General features: G+C 43.1%; 1 protein-coding gene across 1 annotated transcript; it reads right to left on the bottom strand.

Annotated features, from left to right (window-relative positions):
* Window positions 1–2,436: 2,436 nt before the first annotated feature.
* Window positions 2,437–11,282, bottom strand: LOC115383585 (filamin A-interacting protein 1-like). Its single transcript, XM_030085717.1, is given in 7 exon segments — window positions 2,437–2,592; window positions 3,804–5,984; window positions 6,291–6,576; window positions 9,014–9,192; window positions 10,355–10,440; window positions 10,443–10,518; window positions 10,995–11,282. Coding segments are annotated over 7 exon segments (3,252 nt in total).
* Window positions 11,283–13,045: the final 1,763 nt, after the last annotated feature.

Below are 13,045 nucleotides of genomic sequence, written 5' to 3'. Positions count from 1 at the left end.
CTTTGACTCCATCCAGTATAAAAAGTTTTTATTTGAAAACCAAAACTAGCACAAAATTCTCGTTTCAACATCCGCTCCCTTCCTATGTACATTAAAAATACCCACAATCCAACGCTCTACAAATGAAGCCATCATATTCAGAAGGTTCCGCAGAAACACAGAGGCCTTGATCACATGGCGACACTTTTGAAAAGGAGGTCCATTTCCATGGAAACGGTAGAAAGGCTGATTTTTAAAAATGTTTTCTAAAATTTGAATTTTTCCCAGAATGGGAAAAACTTCCACCTTAGGATTGATTTTCAAAAATGTGTCTGAGTGTGTGTTCCCTCGTCTCTACGGTAACGGAGTGAAAATGTTAAAAAGTTGTGCTTTCATCTGTTTCCATGGAGACAGATTTGGAGTATTTTCAAAAAGTTGCATTCTACCCCATTTCCATGAGGATGACGACAGAGCATTTTCAAAAAGTTGCATTGTTTTTCTTGTTCTCATGGACACAGAGATGCAACGTTGTTAAAAAGTTGCATTTTTTCCCATTAGGACAAAGTTGGAACATTTTCAAAAAGTTCCACCTTGTGACCCAGTTCAGCAAAATTGTATATTTCCTTTCTATAGACTGAAAACATTTTCAAAAGATTTCTCGTACCACATTTCCAAGCATTTTCAAAAAGTTGCATTTTCCTCTATTTCCATAGGGTTTCAACATTTTCAATTAGTTGCCTTTCCAGTAGCACCAAGTGACGTTGCCATGACAACAAGGCCTGAGAACAAACTAGTCTGCTTCTTCCAAGTGCCACTTTAGAACTCATTTTCCAAAAGTTCCACTTCAGGAAGTATTTTCAAAAATAATTCCTCATTTTTGGCCAAAAATGCCACAGACCATTTTCAAAAAGTTCCCTCTCTCCAGTTTCCACAGCAACAGAGTTAGAACATTTTCAAAAAGTTGCACCTTGGGGAACCTATTTTAAAAAATATGCATCTTTAATCCCTCATTTCTAGCCAGGAATTCCAGAAAACATTTTCCAAACCTTGCCTTTTCTCCATTTCTACAACACCAGCACATCAGCATTTTCAAAAAGTTTGGAATTTTTTCCTTTCAATGGATTTGGAACATTTTCAAAAAGTTCCACCATGTGACCCATTTTCAAAAATGTCTCTATAATCCATCATTTCAAGCCAGAAATGTGACAAAAAAAATTTTTAAATTTGAATTTACCCCATTTCCACAACAGCTGGGTTGTAACATTTTCAAAAAGTTGCACCTTTGAACTTGTTTTCAAAAAATGTCTCTAAAATCACTCATTTTTAGCCAGAAACCCCACAAAGCATTTTCAAAAAGTTCCACTTTCCAAATTTCTTTAACAACACTATTTCAACATTTTCAGAAAGTTGCACTGTCTTGTTTCCATGGAGTTGGAAAATTTTCAAAAAGTTTCCCTAGGACCTGCCTTTAAAAATTTTGTATTCCCTAGATTCTGTGTAAACAATGTGCAAAACATTTTTTTCAAAACTTGCATTTCCTCCAATTTCCATCAAGACAGCAATTTCAAAAAGATGCATTTTCCTCTTTTTCCATGGAGTTGGAACATTTTTAAAAAGTTCAACTTTGGGATCTGAAAATTGTCTCTTAAATCCATCATTTCTTGCCAGAAACAGCTGAAAATGTTTTTCAAAAACTTGCACCTTGTGACCCATTTTCAGAAATTTCCACATAATCCCTCATTTCAAGCCAGAGAGCCTTCAAAACATTTTCAAAAACTAGCACCGGTGTATTTTCAAGAGGTTATATTTTTCCTGTGAATCCATGGAGTTGGAACATGGAGTTTTCAAAAAGTTCCACTTTAGAATCCATTTCCAAAAAGTTCCACTTCAGGATCGTTTTTCAAAAATGTCTCTATAATCCCTCATTTCCAGCCAGAAATGCCACAAAACATTTTCAAAAGTTGCATTCTCCTGTTTTACCATGTTCCTTTGGAACATTTTTAAAAAGTTCCACTTTAGAACCCATTTCTGAAAAGTTCCACTTCAGCACCTGTTTTTAACAATGTTTCTTTAATCCGTCATTTCCAACCAGAAAACCCACAAAACATTTTCAAAAAGTTGCATTTTTCTCTGTTTCCATGCATTTGGAACATTTTCAAAAAGGTCCGCCTTGTGACCCATTTTCGAAAATGTGTATAATCTGTCTATTCTGGCCAGAAACCACACAAAACATTTTTAAAAAGTTGCACCTTGGGGCCCATTTTCACAAATGTCTCTAAAATCCCTCATTTCTGGACAGAAACAAACAAAAACTTTTTTTTTTAAAGTTGCACCTTGGGACTTGTTTCCAAAAATGTCTCTATAATCCTTAATTTCTGGGAAGAAACCCCACAAAACATTTTCAAAAAGTTGTATTTTCAACAAGTAGCACCAGGTGGCGTTGCCATGTGAACACAGTCAGAGGCGGCGGTTGGCCAGGTTGGGGTTGTTGTTGTTATTGTTGTTGGATCCGGAGGTCACCGGTTCAACTCCTGCCTTGGCCTTCGGGGAGCCGCAGCCTTTGGGCTTGGGGATCCTGGTGGGGCCCGGCCGCCGGAACGCTTCCAGAGGGATCTGTGGGGGAGGGGAGGAGGGGGAGATTTTAAAAAGTGGCACTGAGATAAACAGGCAGTGGAAGATGTTGAAAAGTGTTGAGTGGATGGGGTGAGGGTTTATAGTGTTGGTGACTGAAAATACAGGAGATGATGAAGCCGGAATCCAGTCCTGAATCTGAGCCCAAATCCTGATTCCAAGCCTGAATCCTGAATCTAAGCCTTAATCTTGAGTCCAATCCTGATACTCAGCCCGAATCTAAACCTTAATCCTGAATCTACTCCAAAATCATTAATCTAGGCCTGAATCGTGAATCTAAGCCTAAATCTGGAATCTAATCCTGAATCTAAACCTTAATACTGAATCCAATCCCAAATCATTAATCTTGGCCTGAATCCTGAATTCAAGTCTAAATCTTGAATCCAAATCTGAATCTAAACCTTAATCCTGAATATAATCCCAAATCCTGAATCTAATCCTGAATCATAATCTAAGACTGAATCTTGAATCTAATCCTGAATCCTGAATCTAATCCCAAATCCTGAATCTAATCTTGAATACTGAACCTAATCCCAAACCCAATTCCTGAACCTAAGCCTAAATCTAAACCCTTAATTTAAACCTGAACCCAATTCTAACCCCAAATTCCGGAAATAAACTCTGATCCTGAACCTGAGCCTTTAACTGTAATCCTGAACCCAAACCAAATCCCAAATCTAATCCTAAACTAAAATCCTAAACCTACACCTGATCCCAAATCTGGAACATTATCTTAAACTGAAATGCTAAAAATAAGCATAATCCCAAATCCCGATTCTAAAACTAATCCTGAGCCTAATCCCAAATCCTGAACCTAACCTAATTCCAAATTCTAAACCTAAATCTAAGGTTCAGGATTGTCCTTGTCTCTAATCCTGAACCCAATATCTAATACCAAATACTGGACCTAACACTAATCCTAAATCTAATCCCAAATCCTCAACCTAAAACTAATCCTAAACCTAATTCCAAGTCCTGAACCTAAAACTAATTTTAAACCTAATCCCAAATTCTGAGCCTAATTGTAAACCTGAACCTAATCCCAAATCCTGACCCTAAATCTAAACTTGAACTTAATCCCAAATCCTGAACCTAAACCGAAACCTGAGTAAAGCTCAGTTAATTTTGTTCTGGGTGGGGGAGGGGCTGGGTGATGGTTGCCAGGGGTGACGGGGGTCACAAACAGTACTTACTGTAACCTGAGCTGGCCTGTGGGTGGGGGGGTGGGCGGGGCTTATGATCATGTTGCAGGCCCCGCCCCCCAGCCGGACGTGGATCCTGCCGTCGTCCGTGGTGACTGCGTTAGGCCCCGCCCCTTTCATCCGGCCGCCACCCACCACTGTTGCTGGGGGCGACGGCGGCGGCGACATGGGGTTCTGGATGACTGCGACCCTCTTCCTGGTGGGAATGACGGCCGTGCTGGTGAAGGACGGCGCCCTCCCGGGGTCAGAGGTCGTGACCTTGAGGTGATTCCCGTTGACTGCCGGAGCGTTGTTGCACTTGGGGTCAGAGGTCAACTTGACATGATTCCCATTTGCCACCGCTTCATACAACTTCCCATTCACCTTCGCCGCCATGTTGTTGCGCCCGGGGTCAGGGGTCAACTTGACATGACCGGCGGGGTCAAAGGTCACCTTGACGTGATTCCCATTCGCTGCTTTCAGATCACTGTTGTCATTGTGTGACCCCTTGCTGCTCTCCTCGTATGGCTTTCCATTCACCACCGGAGTGTTTTTGTGCCCGGGGTCAGGGATCAACTTGAGGTTACCGACGGGGTCAAAGGTCACCTTGACACTACTTCTTGACACAAGATCACCATTCGCCGCTTTCCGATCGCCATTTATCCGCGCCTCCTCCGACAGCTTCCTGATCGCCGCTGCCGCCGTGTTGTTGCGCCCGGGGTCAGGGGTCAACGTCACGTGACCGGTGGGGTCAAAGGTCACCTTGACGTTATTCCCATTTGCTGCTTTCTGATCGCCATCGTCGCCCTGTGACCCCTTGCTTTTGTCATACAACCTCAAGTTCCCCACTATCGGGCTGTTACACCTGGGATCAGAGGTCAAATTGATTTGACCTGCAGGGTCAAAGGTCACCTTGACATGATTCCCATTCACTGCTTCCAGATCGCCATTTATCCATTTCTCCTCACTCTCCTCATACAGCTTCCTGTTGATCGCTCCCACCATATTGTTATATCCAGGGTCAGGGGTCAAATTGACTTGACCTGCGGGGTCAAAGGTCACCTTGACTCCACTTTCTATCACATTTTTCAAATTTTCTGCTTTTAGATCGCCGTTTATCCCCGTCTCGTCACACCACTTCCTGTTTGCAACCGCTTTGTTGATACACCCAGGATCAGGGGTCAACTTGACTTGACCAGCGGGGTCAAAGGTCACTTTGACTCCACTTTGCAATATATTTTTTCCGTTCATTGCTTCCTGATCGCCGTTTATCCCCGCCTCCTCACACACCGTCCCGTTCTCCACCGCCGCTTTGTTCTCCCACCGGGGGTCAAAGGTCACGTCGTCGGTCTGCACGGCCTTGCTGGCGGCCAGTAGGTCGGCGAGGCGCCGGCCGCTCCTGCCGGGCCGGAGGCTGCGGCTGACCCGGCGGTACCGCTCCAGCTCCAGGGTCATGGCCTCCAGCTCCCGGCCCATCTCCCTGCTCCTCACTTCCTGTTGTACCAACTTTCTCTTTAGGACGCTGTCCTCCTCCGTGACCTTTGACCTCTCAGCCGCCGCCTTGATCCTGGCCAGATCGGCCCTCAGGTCCTGCTCGGCCTGCCCTAGGCGTCCCTCGGCGGCCTCCAGCTCGCCGACCTTTGCCCTCAAGGTGTCCACTTCCTGCTTCAGCACCGCGGACAGCTCCTGCTCCGCCTCCAGACTCTGCCTCCAGACTCCGACCTCCTCCCTGCTGCGGTTGAATTCCCGCTCCAGCTGCTCTAGCTCTGCCATCCTCCCGCTCAGCTTCTCCACCTCACGCTTCAACGCCGCGCTTAGCTCCGCCTCTTTTTTCAACTTCCTGTCCAGATCGCCACACTGGTCCTCCACCCGGGCCAGCTCCTCGTCTTTCCCCTCCATCTCCAGGACCCGCCTCCTCAGCTCCTCCAGCTCTGAGATTGAATTCCCAGAAAGCCCGGCAGCGGTCTCAAGCTCCTTGATCTCTTCCTGGTGTTTAAGCTCCTCCTCCTTTAGGCGGGAGTGGGCGGAGTTCAGCTCCTCCTGGAGGTGGGAGGATTTAAGCTCCTCCTCCTTTAGGCGGGAGTGGGCGGAGTTTAACTCCTCCTGCAGGCGGGAGGATTTAAGCTCCTCCTCCTTTAGGCGGGAGTGGGTGGAGCTTAGCTCTTCGTGCAGCTGGGAGTGGGCGGAGCTTAGCTCTTCGTGCAGACGGGAGTGGGCGGAGCTTCGGTCCTCCTGCAGACGGGAGTGGGCGGAGCTTAGCTCGTCCTGGAGGCGGGAGGATTTAAGCTCCTCCTCCTTTAAGCGAGAGTTGGCAGAGCTTAGCTTCCCCTGCAGGTTGGAGGATTTAAGCTCCTCCTCTTTCAAGCGGGAGTGGGCGGAGCTTAGCTCCTCCTCCAGACAAGAAGCTTTAAGCTCCGCCTCCTTCAAGCGGAAGTGGGCGGAGCTTAGGTCCTCCAGGTGAGATGCCTTGAGCTCCTCTTCCTTTAAGCGGGAGTGGGCGGAGCTTAGCTCATCCTGCAGGCTGGAGGCTTTAAGCTCCTCCTCTTTCAAGCGGGAGTGGGCGGAGCTTAGCTCCTCCTGCAGACGAGAGTGGGCGGAGCTTAAGTCCAGGTTCTTCTCGGTCTGGAGGCGGAGCTCCTCGGCCAGCCGCTGCCGCTCGTCCACCACCGTCAGGGTGAAGGTCTTCAGCTTGGAGAGCTCTGATTGGAGGGCGGTGGCCCGGTCGGAAGACTCCGCCTCCAGACGCTCCCGGTACGACTTCTCCTGGGAGAGCAGCAGCTTCAGTCTGGGGGGGACACACAAAATAAAAATAAATAACAACAACAACAACAATAAAATAATAATAATAATAATAATAATAATAATAATAATAATAATAATAATAACAATAATAATAATAATAATAAATGATGATAATAATCTATTTTCATCCATTTTCCGTGTTTTCCAAAACTTCCGTTCCTATAAATCACCTCCATTCTCACACCAACAACAGAAGCAAGGGTGCCGGTTCAACGTCCTGTTTTCCAAAGCAAAACGAAAAAGCTGCTGCAGAGGGATTCTCTCAGCTGGAGACTGCCGTGCATGGACCGTTATGCTCGTGCACGGAATTGGAGGGGGGGGGTTTGTGTAGAGAGAGAATTTTACATCCCAGACTCGGAATTACACCTTAGGCGCATTTTATGTTCTTTAAACTATGAACTTCAAGAACATAAAAATTAAAATTAACTTCAAAAATGAGCGCTGATTAACTCTTGATAAACTAAAAATACCAAAATCTTGAGGGTCTTTTTAATATATGGAAAAGTCTTAAATCTGGAAAAGTTTTAAATCTTAAGGGTTTTTTGTTTTATTGAAAATCCTTAAATCTTAATGGATTTGTAATATATGGAAAAGCCTTACAGCTTATGGAACTTTTAATATATGGAAAATCCTTAAATCTTAAGGGTTTTTTTGTTATTTCAAAAATCCTTAACTCTTAAACGTTTTTGATTTATTATATGGAAAATTCTTAAATATTAACGGTTTTTGAAAATATGTATGCATGTCTTAAGGGTATTCCATATATTGAAAAGTTTTGAATCTTAAGGTTTTGTTTTCCCTTAAATAAAGCTGAAGATCGAACCAGGGTTCCTACCTGGGGTCAAAGTGGTTCCAATTCGCTCAGTGTCTGAAAGACGCTGCTCACTGTGTGAATCTCTCTCTCTCTCTCTCTCTCTCTCTCTCTCTCTCTCTCTCTCTCTCTCTCTCTCTCTCTCTCTCTCTCTCTCTCTCTCTCTCTCTCTCTCCCTCCCTCTGGAGCATTACATCAACACATCCCTATATGGGCATGCTGATCCTGGACCCACACCCTAGACCTAGATCCTAGACCTGGATCCTGTACCCTGATCCTTGAACCAGATCCTAGACCCAGACCCTGGAACCAGATCTTAGACCTAGATCCTGGACCCTGATCCTAGACCTACATGCTAGATAATCCTTGCTGCTAGCCTTGCGTTCATCCTAGCATGCACCAACAGTTCCGTCAATATTTCCCAGTTTTCGAAGCACCACTTGTCAAAATGAGGCCAGGAGTGTTTTCAAAACCCATCCCCCCTCGCCTCCGTGCCATGTGTGTCGACACACCATCTCCAGATTCCACACGCAGGTTTGGTTCCCGCCGCTTTACGTCACCGTGGCTCTACTACCCCTTAAATGGAAGAGTCTGAATCCTGACCCAGTCTGAGCAGGAATTTTTTGAAAACTTTGGGTGCCGGCGGATTTGGAAACATCCTGAAAAACATGTTGCAGAAGAGGAGTTCGAAAACTGTCTCCAGGAGACAGGAACACAGTTCGATTCCATAAAAAAACTCCTGCTTCAATGAGCAAGGCAGGTCTGGATAGTGAGTGTCACAATGACATCATCATGACATCATCTTTAAGGAACGTTCCACATTGTATTAGTGATGTCATCGCTCTCACCCAGCCAGGTGGATGTCTGCATATCTATTTCCATGGCAACGGTTCAAGTGAAAATGATTTGATTTCTTTCAGAAAACTTTCACGTTGTCATGGTGATGTTTGGAAAATGATGTCATCAACATGTTGGGTGAGGAGTTATATTTGTCTGTTAGCATAGAGATGGAGTCAGGATTTTCAAAAAGTTGCGTTTTGGATTTTTTTTTAGGACGAGAGGAACCAGGAAGTAGTGACGGACAGGAAACGCACCCTAGCAACCATCACTAGGCAGAATAGAGCCTGAAGGAAAACTTAATCAAATCCACCCTAGCAACCGTTGCTAAGCAAAATAGAACCTGAAGGAAATCACAATCAAAGCCACCTTAGTAACTATTGCTAAGTTGAAACAATCCTGAAGGAAAACGCAATTAAAGCCACCCTAGCAACCGTTGCTAAGCAAAATAGATCCTGAAGGAAATCACAATCAAAGCCACCTTAGTAACTATTGCTAAGTTGAAACAAGCCTGAAGGAAAACGCAATTAAAGCCACCCTAGCAACCGTTGCTAGGCAGAATAGAGCCTGAAGGAAATCACAATTAAATCCACCCCAGAAACTGTTGCTAAGCAGAATAGAGCCTCAATTAATAACAATCAAATCCACCCTAGCAACCGTTGGTGTGCAGAATAGAGACTAAAGGAAACCAATCAAAGTCACCCTAGCAACCGTTGCTAAGCTATTGCCTTTCTCTATCCCTCTCCAGCAGGTTGGTACAGTGACCTCTGACCTCTCTCGGTCGTGCTCCAGCAGGTTGGTGAGGTCGTCGCTCTTCCTCATGAAGTCTCCGTGGTTCCGCTCCTCGTCCTCCAGCCTCCTGACCGCCTCCTGGTGGCTCTCCTCCAGCTGCAGCAGCTGCTGCAGCATCCGCTTCTCATACTGCTGCTGCTGCTGCACCAGCTTATCCAGCTAAACAACACAACAACGACGACAACAACAAAACAACAACAACAATAATACAACAACACAACAACAACAACAACAATAATACAACAACACAACAACAATACAACAACATAACAAAAGCAAAGTTAGTTAAGGAGAGATGCACAATGAAGGGCAAACATTTGGAAAATTAGTTAGCAGTTGGTGTTATAACTGATGTTATAATTTATTTATTGATTTATTGATTTATTTAAGTATGTGGTTATTCATTCATTTATTTAATTAGTTATTCATTTAAGTGTATTTATTTATTTATTTATTGATTGATTTATTATGTTTGAAATGAAAAACATCCTAGATTACTGGACAACATGATGATTTACAAAATTAACATTGTAAGAAAAAGAAAAAGCAAAAAATATATATATTTATAACATTTTCAATAAAAATTAAAGAACAGGTGCAGGATGGATGATTAAAGAAACATGTTTTTATTAAATAATAATAATTTTATTAACAATAATTTGATTAAAACAAACAATAATTTTGTTATATTTACATTTATTTTAAATGATTACAAATAATTTCTTTGTTATATTTAGATTATTTAAAATTATTAAAGCAAAAAATTAATAAATAGGGAGTTTAATTTTTTTTCATGAAAAATCATCAAAGAAACAATTTAAATAAGTAAATAAATAAATAAAAGAAAGGAAAAAAGTCATCGTTGTGTTTTATTTAAATAAACAAAAATGTAAAAATAAAAGACAAAATTAAAATTAAAATAAACAGCAGGGTAGGGTAGGCAGGGGAGACACATGTTTAATTTTTTTAAAAAGTGAAAGAGATTAGTATTGATTTAAGTATATTTCTAAAAGAGAAAAAAATCAGTTACTTCTGCTTGTATTGTAATATATAAATAAATCATTTGTTATACTGTTATAATACTATATTTATATTTATTTAAAATGATGAAAGAAAAAAATCATCGCATATTCTTATATCTATATTTAAAATGTTTAAAGAAAAAATGTCAAAATATAATATCCTAAAGAAAATGTAACATTTTTTTATTTTAGTAAAATAAACAAATTAAAAATCATTTAAAAAAAAATTCAGATTTTTCTGCTTTTAATATAATTGATTGATTGATTGATTGATTGATTGATTAACTAAAGATCAATACCTCCTCCATGGGTCTCTGGTAGACGTCCTCTCTCAGGTCCTCCTGCAGGGCGTCCCTCTGCAGGGCCTGCAGGACCTGCTTGGGGCCACGAACCCGTACTTGGCCTCCAGTAGGGCCGGGTCCACCTTGTCCGCCTTCAGCACAGTGATGACCTCGTCCCTGGCCTGGAGCCAACAATACAACAAATACATGAATAAATAAACAAATGTATAAATAAACAAATGTATAAATAAATAAATAAATAAATAAATAAATAAATAAATAAATAAATAAATAAATAAATAAAATAACTTAGTGAAATAACTAAAATAAATAAACACATGAATAAATAAATAAATAAATAAATAAATAAATAAATAAAACAAGTAACTAAAATGAGTAAATGAAATAAATGAATAAGTAAATACACGAATTAAAAAATAACTACATAAAAAATACACAAATAAATAAATGTAATAAATAAAATGAAGAAATAAATTAAAAACACGAATGAATAAATAGACAAATTAAATTAGTAAAAACATTTTTAAAAAAACAATAAAAGTCATCTGACTGTGACTGCTCTGTGACCTCTGACCTCTGACCCCCCCCACCCCCACTTGAAGCTCTCCCACTGTGACCTCTGACCCCTGACCCCTACCTGCAGCTCCCCCTCCAGCAGGCTGAGCAGGAAGACCAGGTCGTCTCTGGTCAGGTCTCTGGCTTTCTCCCTGCGTCCGTCCCCCTTTGCGGTCCCCCTGTCGTTGCTCCTGGCCTTATGGTTCCTCTGGATGGTCCCGGTATCGCGGTCCTGCGGTTCCTCGCGTCTGAAACGACGTTCCGCCCGGCCCGGAGGTTGCCCTCGCTCAGAGGAGCGGCAGCCAGCGTCGGACCGGCGCCGGGCCGGGCGGACATCACTGTCCTCCAGGCTGTTGCTACGGGAACGCATCGGCCCTCACCTGGGAGACAGAGCAAGGTGTTGAAAATGTCAAACTCTGAGGCAGACTCCATGTTGGGGGGAGGGGTCAGAGTGTGTTAGACGATTGACGTGAGTGGCTAAGCTAGCAGGCTAACAGCTGACCTGGCTGTACGATGCTCAACTTAATCCCAGCTAAATGTAAAACTGCTGATCTGAACAGAATCACAGATTTTATATATAGATCATGGATCATATATATAGATCACACTTCTACAGACCGGCAGCTGCTAAACCAAACTGGTCCCATCCTAAATTAACATTCAGTGTAAACGAGAAGGACGGACTGAAAACAGATCAACACTGATATTAATACGCTGAAGGCTTCAGCAGCTGGAGGGAGGAAGAAAATTAACCCCCCTCCCATATAGAGATATATAAAGAGAGGACCTGATTTACATATATATATATATATATATATATATATATATATATATATATATATATATATATATATATATATATATATATCAGTGGCGATTGCTCTAAGACTGCAAGGGAAGCTCAACTTCCCCTAAAATGTCAAAAAATAAGTGGTCCAATATTTACTGTTGTTTGAACATTTCATTGACTCAATATGCGCTACAACACGTTCATCTTTTGTTCAGAATCGGCTACTTATCTCAAGTAATTGACTCGGCTTTTTTCTCACTCCTCCTCGCAGCGGCACGGCGCTTTAAACAGCCGGACGCTGGCGCTAGTGAGCAGGTGATGGTGTAGGAAGCATAGAAGACAAGCTCTGCTAAAAAACAAGCAAAAGTATATTTTTAAGGCACTTTAATCCAGCGAAATTTACTAAGTCGTTTATAATTATAACGTTTTAGACATTATCTCGCTTTAGGAGGAGACAGAGTCGAGTTAATGGCCAATAACCTTCGAAAATACAAGTTCACTGGAGGCGCTCCGACAACAGGCCCCAAAGCACCGAGCTCGCCTCCCAAAGCCTCCACACCACAATCTGCCGACCAAATGGATACAGCGGACCTGAAAGCTGAAATCCTCTCATCGCTGAAGACGGATATTGCTGTGATGTTCAGGTCAGAATTAAAGGCCGCACTAACTGAAGATTTTGAAGCCATCAAAGCCGAGCTGCAGGCAGTGAAGACCGAGTTAGCTAGCAACACCGCTACAATGCACTCGGAGGTGGAAGCGATGAAAACAACTATGGCGCACATGGAACAAGCACTTTCATCACAGTCAGATGATGTTTCGGCTCTGCAGACCAAAGTGGGGAAAATGGAGTCGGAAGTTAACAAGCTGAGAGAGAAATGCCTCGACATGGAGGGACGGATGAGGCGTTCCAACATCCGCATACTTAATGTCCCCGAGACCGCCGGCTCCAGCGCACCCACAGAAGTAACCAAACTTCTGAGGGAAGCGTTGAAATTGGATAAAGACATCCTGATTGACAGATCTCACCGGGGTCTCCAGGCGAGGAGTCGGGACAAACCCCGCGTCATCATCGCGAAGGTTCATTATCATCAGGACTGTGCCGACATCCTCCGACGTGCCAGGGAGTCCGGACCGCTCCGCTGGAAGGGAACTGAGATCTCCATATTCCCAGATTACCCCCCGAGCGTTGTGCAGGCTAGATCCGCTTTCGGAGAGGTGAGACGTCTCCTCCGCGGCCGAAATGGTGTGAAATACGGGCTGCTTTACCCGGCGCGGCTCCGAATCACGCACAACGGGACTGAGAAATGGTTTCAAAACCCGGAGGAAGCCATGGCGTACGTGAA

The sequence above is a fragment of the Salarias fasciatus genome (genome assembly GCF_902148845.1).
Source record: "Salarias fasciatus chromosome 23 unlocalized genomic scaffold, fSalaFa1.1 super_scaffold_20, whole genome shotgun sequence".
Taxonomy (NCBI): Eukaryota; Metazoa; Chordata; class Actinopteri; order Blenniiformes; family Blenniidae; genus Salarias; species Salarias fasciatus.
The sequence above is the reverse complement of the archived record's forward strand: the minus strand, read 5'-3'. Positions and strand labels throughout refer to the sequence as shown.